The sequence below is a fragment of the Sycon ciliatum genome, chromosome 3 (genome assembly GCF_964019385.1).
Source record: "Sycon ciliatum chromosome 3, ocSycCili1.1, whole genome shotgun sequence".
Classification (NCBI taxonomy): domain Eukaryota; kingdom Metazoa; phylum Porifera; class Calcarea; order Leucosolenida; family Sycettidae; genus Sycon; species Sycon ciliatum.
Genome location: NC_088645.1, coordinates 6,616,394 through 6,621,674, shown reverse-complemented (window position 1 = coordinate 6,621,674; position 5,281 = coordinate 6,616,394). Strand labels below are relative to the sequence as shown.

Sequence of the window (5,281 nt, the reverse complement as noted above, 5' to 3'; positions counted from 1 at the left end):
TTCACGGGTCGATGTGAGGTTCTCCTTTGCCGCCTAGACTAGGCTAGAACCTTCCGTTACCTTTCTGTGGTGACTACGTAGCATGCCGTATACGGTTACGACCACAGGTAAACCGTGACAAGGTACTGCAGTCGGGTTTTTTACTGGGAACACAGCCCTACAAAGAGACATGTGGAGACAAACACAAAACAAGACACAGGGGATGATGTGGATAACACCAGTTATGACTATTGACCAGCGAAGGTCGTCAAATAGTACCGGCATTTGATGACTCCCTGCTGTTGGTCTATTGCCTGCATGCAGGTGTTCAAATAAACGGCTTGACCTTCAATGCAGTGAGTGCCACGCAGACATCGGGGAGTGCTGGTGTCTTCGAGTGCACCTTCGCAAAGCCGTGCTTTGTCGGAATGAGCGACGTGGACATACGGCCTGCAAAGGCAGGCATTGCCAACGAGTTCAAATGTCGCCATACCCGGGGCTACACCTATGGTGCTATCTCGCCATTGTCTTGCCTGGAGAAGGCGACATTGCCTGATGCCGTGGCAGAGAGGTTTTCAAAGACGTTTTGAGACTGCCGGAGGTTGCGAAGAGAGTCCGATGGTGTCGAACAGCATAGGAATATTCTGTGTGTCCTTCGCACAACCCCCCCCCCCCCCTTCAACACACACACACATCCACGCGCACGCACATAGACACACACACACACACACACACACACACACACAGACACACACACACACACACCCACACACACACACACACACACACACATGCACCCCTAGTAGTAAACCTCCCTCTCCCAGCCGTTAGCTACATGTATAATTACTGTGATGTGACCTTTCCGAGTTTGGTATCTTTCAGTGGCTACTAAGATGTAGGAGTAATTTGGGTGGTTGGTTGGTTGGTTTTTATTTTACTTCGCACATTCAAACGGGATGACGACCCAATAAAATGATGGCGAAGGCTTAGCCTAGAAATGGCTATGGAAGAACATAGTAAGAGATTAGGATACTAATATGTTAATTGCGAGTAAACGGGGGGGGGGGGGGAAGAGAGAGAAAATACGATGTATCTGTAATACTACGTGGGGATTACTGAACTGCACGGGGAGGGAGAGCAGAGCGATCAGCAGCAACTCGAACTACTCCCTACAGGCGTATGGTACACATCATGCTTAAACTCAGGTAGCCGGGTACTTGTGCGGACCTCCCCAGGGCGAGCGTTCCACAGCAGAGCACCAGCAACAGAAAATCTCGGCTGACCGCAGCGGCTACGGTTTGCCTAAGCAGGCCATTTGACTGCTGATGGCGGGTAGGGATACCTTATGCCGGGGTCAGAAGCTGGGCGAGCACAGGGCTGGTGCGGGCGTGGATGCATCGCCAGATGGGGATCAATTTTTTCTGTTTGTATAGCTCGCTGACACGGTACAGGGAGTGAGCAGTGAGCAGCGCTAGCGGCCGCATGGCTGTCCGGGGCGGGTTGCCATCGATACAGCCGATGGCTCTGTGTTTGCGCGTTTTTCAGTCGTTTCAGTTGACCCTCTCGCATTGCAGGTGAAAAGCAGCAGGAGCCATAAAGCAGGTCGGGCATTATGACCGCCTTCATGTACACCTGACGAGAGCGTCTTGATAGGCTTCGGTGTGCGTGCCACAGGGCGCCAATTTTCTTGGCAACCTTGGTGACCACATGGTTTACATGGGTGTCCCAATCTAGGCGATTGTCAAGGTGAACGCCGAGGTAGCGCACAGAAGACGCTGAAGGGAGGAGACAGTCGTCGCTTTTGACTGTTACTTCCTGCACATGCTGCTGCTGGGGGGAGATAGTCAGAACCTTGCTCTTGGTTAATTTTGTGCAACGTTTCGCGCTAGTCACATGACCGACTTGCATGGCCCCTACATGTAAACCCCTCACTAATTCCTATGTAGGAATTAGTGAGGGGTCATTCTCATTCAACTCTGCCAGCTGGTCAAATCATAATAATACATGTAGGATCAAAACTGGCGATGATAATAATGACAATAACGGATATCATAAAACAGTTTCCATAGTGCAGTGGTCACACGCAAGGACATGCTCAAGTGCCGGCTCTGATGTTCGCAACAGGCATGCATCACCGCAATTGGCCAGTAGTAGTAGTACCGGTCGTATTATTATTATTATGGGGAGTCCCAACAGGCATGGCCTTGTTACAGGCAGGGAGTAGTACTGCTCCCTGGCTACAGGGTACCCTAGGCCACAGTCGCAACTATTCCTTGCTGCTGCTCATTGCTGGCTAACTCAAAATCGTCCAGAATGGACCAGACACAGACATTACTTCGAAGTAGTATTGCTTACCAATTATAACGCCAGGTAGAGATAGTAGTGTTCTTCGATGTACACAGAAAGTCTCTCTCTCTCTCTCTCTCTCTCTCTCTCTCTCTCTCGCACTTTCTCTCTCTCACTTTCTCTCTCTCCCTCCCTCCCTCTCTCTCTCTCCGAGTCTCTTTACCGGACCCGTAACACCAGGCAACTCCCCATCTCATTAATTCTGTTTCCTTTTATCACTCCGTGATACTTGCTCATTTCCTTTATCTGCTCTACTTAATTTTTTGTATTTGGTGTTTGGTCCTGCCGCTGATCCCAAGACCCATGGTCGGGGGAGGTAGGCCCAATTAACCAGCACGCTGCTCCCGCTTCCCGCTGTATTGTCATGTCTCGTCCTTGGTTCTGTCTTCCCATTCCGTGGTCTGCTGGACTCGACTGTGTATAAATTCAGTATAAAAAAATTAAACAAATTAAAAAACTAGCACGGACACTGCCCGCCGGAGCCCGTAATAGTGATCCCCGATCGTTCCCCCATGCCACGATCCAAGACTGGAATCGTCTCCCATCTGCCCTGCTACACAACCTTCCCACGCAGAAGGGAATGCAGGCATGCAAGGAAGGCCTACAAGTCTCTCCGCGGTCGAGACTGGCACTCAGCCACAGATGCCCTCTGAAGCCTCCCTGAACACCCTCTCCGCTTGCACCCTGGCTCCCCCTTTTTACTCTATCACATGTATCATCTTTCCATTTTTCACCCTCTATACAAATGTACTCCCCCTCCCCTCCCCTGTGCCTACTCCTCCCCACTTTTGGTGCACTGAAGTGTCGCTGAAGCCGAAACCTCAGGTCGGCGGAGATGCTCCAGTTTCACGACCACAGTTGCGTCTGCAGCCACCGCTATCATGCAGCATTCTGTTCTCGAGGTTCGTGGTTTCTCGTAAAAAAAGTATAGCACCATCATTGGCATAATTCCAGCATAATGTAGCATAATCACTGGCATAATTTGGGCATAATGGAAAGCATGGTTCAGCAATTTACAGAGCATAATCCGCCAAGGGCTGGTGAGACATGATGGGCAAGTTGACATACAGCGGCGTGAACCCGCCTCTCCCTATGGCTATGCTGATGATGCGGGGCTGGTTGCCGCTAGTGATTCAATGATGCATAACATTGGTTCCCTTGCCGATGAGCCGGATGAGGGGTGATGCTGGAAACACTGTGCATTGAGCTAGAGCCGTCACCCTGGTTGTGTTTCTCAACACAATTGTCAGCCGGTGGTAACGCGGATGTATTACTTACAGTTTAACGTTTAATACTTCACTTTTAGTCACCCCATCATCATGGCATGGCCCAGTGCCGCGGTGCTTTCTTGCAGGTTTGCCGAGTGGAAGGATCGCGACGTGCATGATTGTGTAACAGCAGCCCTAGACATGCGAACACTGGGGTGTTCAGTGTTCAGTCTGTTCAGTCTGTTGCAGGGCGTAAATAATAACTTGCTCACTCGACACTCGATGGGATATCATTGAGCAAGACAGTTCAGTCATGTACAGTGTAACCTGTCTAAGGCGACCGCTCAAGGGACCTTCGAAGTGTGGTCGTTGTGTGCAGGTGGCCGCCGTATCCCAGGGTCATTTGACTGGAAATACAGCAGTATCCCTTGGTCCTATTCGTAGTGGTTCTCTAAGGCAGCCGTAGGCAGGTGGTCGCCTTAAAGGGAGTGGTCGCCTTGACAGGTTCCACTGACTGTAAATCTGCTCAGCACCGGTCCACTCTTTGTGTGACAGTCCCCTTAATCGTTTTCTTTGCTGTATACATGACTGTATTGTCACGTTGTCGTTGTTGTTGTGCTCATGTCATGTGCATGCATGCATGTATGTGTGTACATGCACTTGTATGTACTTCAGGAGTCAGTATCTACGCGATAAATTTCATGACAACCAGTGCAACGCAAACGTCCGGTCAGGCGGGCCAGTTCGACTGCAGAGCGGACAACCCGTGCGTACTGACCCTGACGGACGTGGACATACGACCAGCGCAGCCGGGCATAGGCAACGCATTCAGATGCCACAATGCCCAGGGATCTTCAGGTGGAACCGTGTCACCTGTATCCTGTCTGGAGAAGCCCCACCCGCCTGGGAACTGAACCAGTAGTGACAGTACAGCAATAACTATGTAACCCTATTACAAGACTTAGTGTTGGACAACCGTCTTCTTGGAAAGCACAATACCCGACTACAACATGCTAGTAGTACAATGCTGGCAACTGAAATCCGACCCCCTGAGCGGTGCGCGCTCACATCGCGAAGAGTGCCAAAGACCCACCACACGGGATAGTAAAACTACGAAAATAGAGACCGCTAGAATGTGAACTCATCGCTCAGGGGGTCGGATTTCAGTTGCCAGCACTGTAGTATCGTCTATACATGATAAATTGCTACTATTATTATGTGAACTCTCATTACACTGGTATGCAGTATTACCTTCCAGTTCCACATAGTCATTAGTCTAGCATGGTGTCATATATTTATCTCAATTCAGTGTTTTCCGAAGAATAAAAAAAAAAAAAAAGTATCGTCTAACTCTCTGGTCTATGTTATTACCTGTAGCTTTCTACAATGTAGAAAGCTACAGTTTTTTTGTTGTCGAGGATAGGCCTCGACCAAATATGCTTGCGCATATTTCCGCATATTTTGTGAGACAGTTGATATTATGGCATATTGAGCAACAGAGGGAATATTGGAATGAAGGCAGCATATAATTCAAATATTCTGAAGAAAATGAGGGCAAAACATTCATATTATGGACAAAATGCGTTCAGAAATGCCTTTTATGGATGAATTTGGAATGGTTGAGACGTTTGCTACATTTCCCCATGGATCAACACTATCGTTACGGTTGCTGACTTGCTGGGGACACATCCCAGCCATACTATTCCGCATGTGTTTTTAATTTGCACCATAAGCATGATAGCCGTGAA

General features: G+C 49.2%; 1 protein-coding gene across 2 annotated transcripts in view; it reads left to right on the top strand.

Annotated features, from left to right (window-relative positions):
• The window catches only part of LOC135811288 (uncharacterized), a 15,951-nt gene extending 10,888 nt beyond the window's left edge, over nt 1-5,063 (top strand). The window contains exon 7 of one of the 2 annotated variants that reach the window (XM_065324506.1): nt 4,209-5,063. In XM_065324506.1, coding sequence (XP_065180578.1) covers nt 4,209-4,447 — 239 coding nt within the window. In that variant the 3' untranslated portion in view covers nt 4,448-5,063. Of the gene's footprint in view, nt 1-303; nt 992-4,208 lie in introns of those variants that run through there. The other variant, XM_065324504.1, reaches the window with a different exon arrangement.
• The last annotated feature ends 218 nt before the right edge of the window (nt 5,064-5,281 follow it).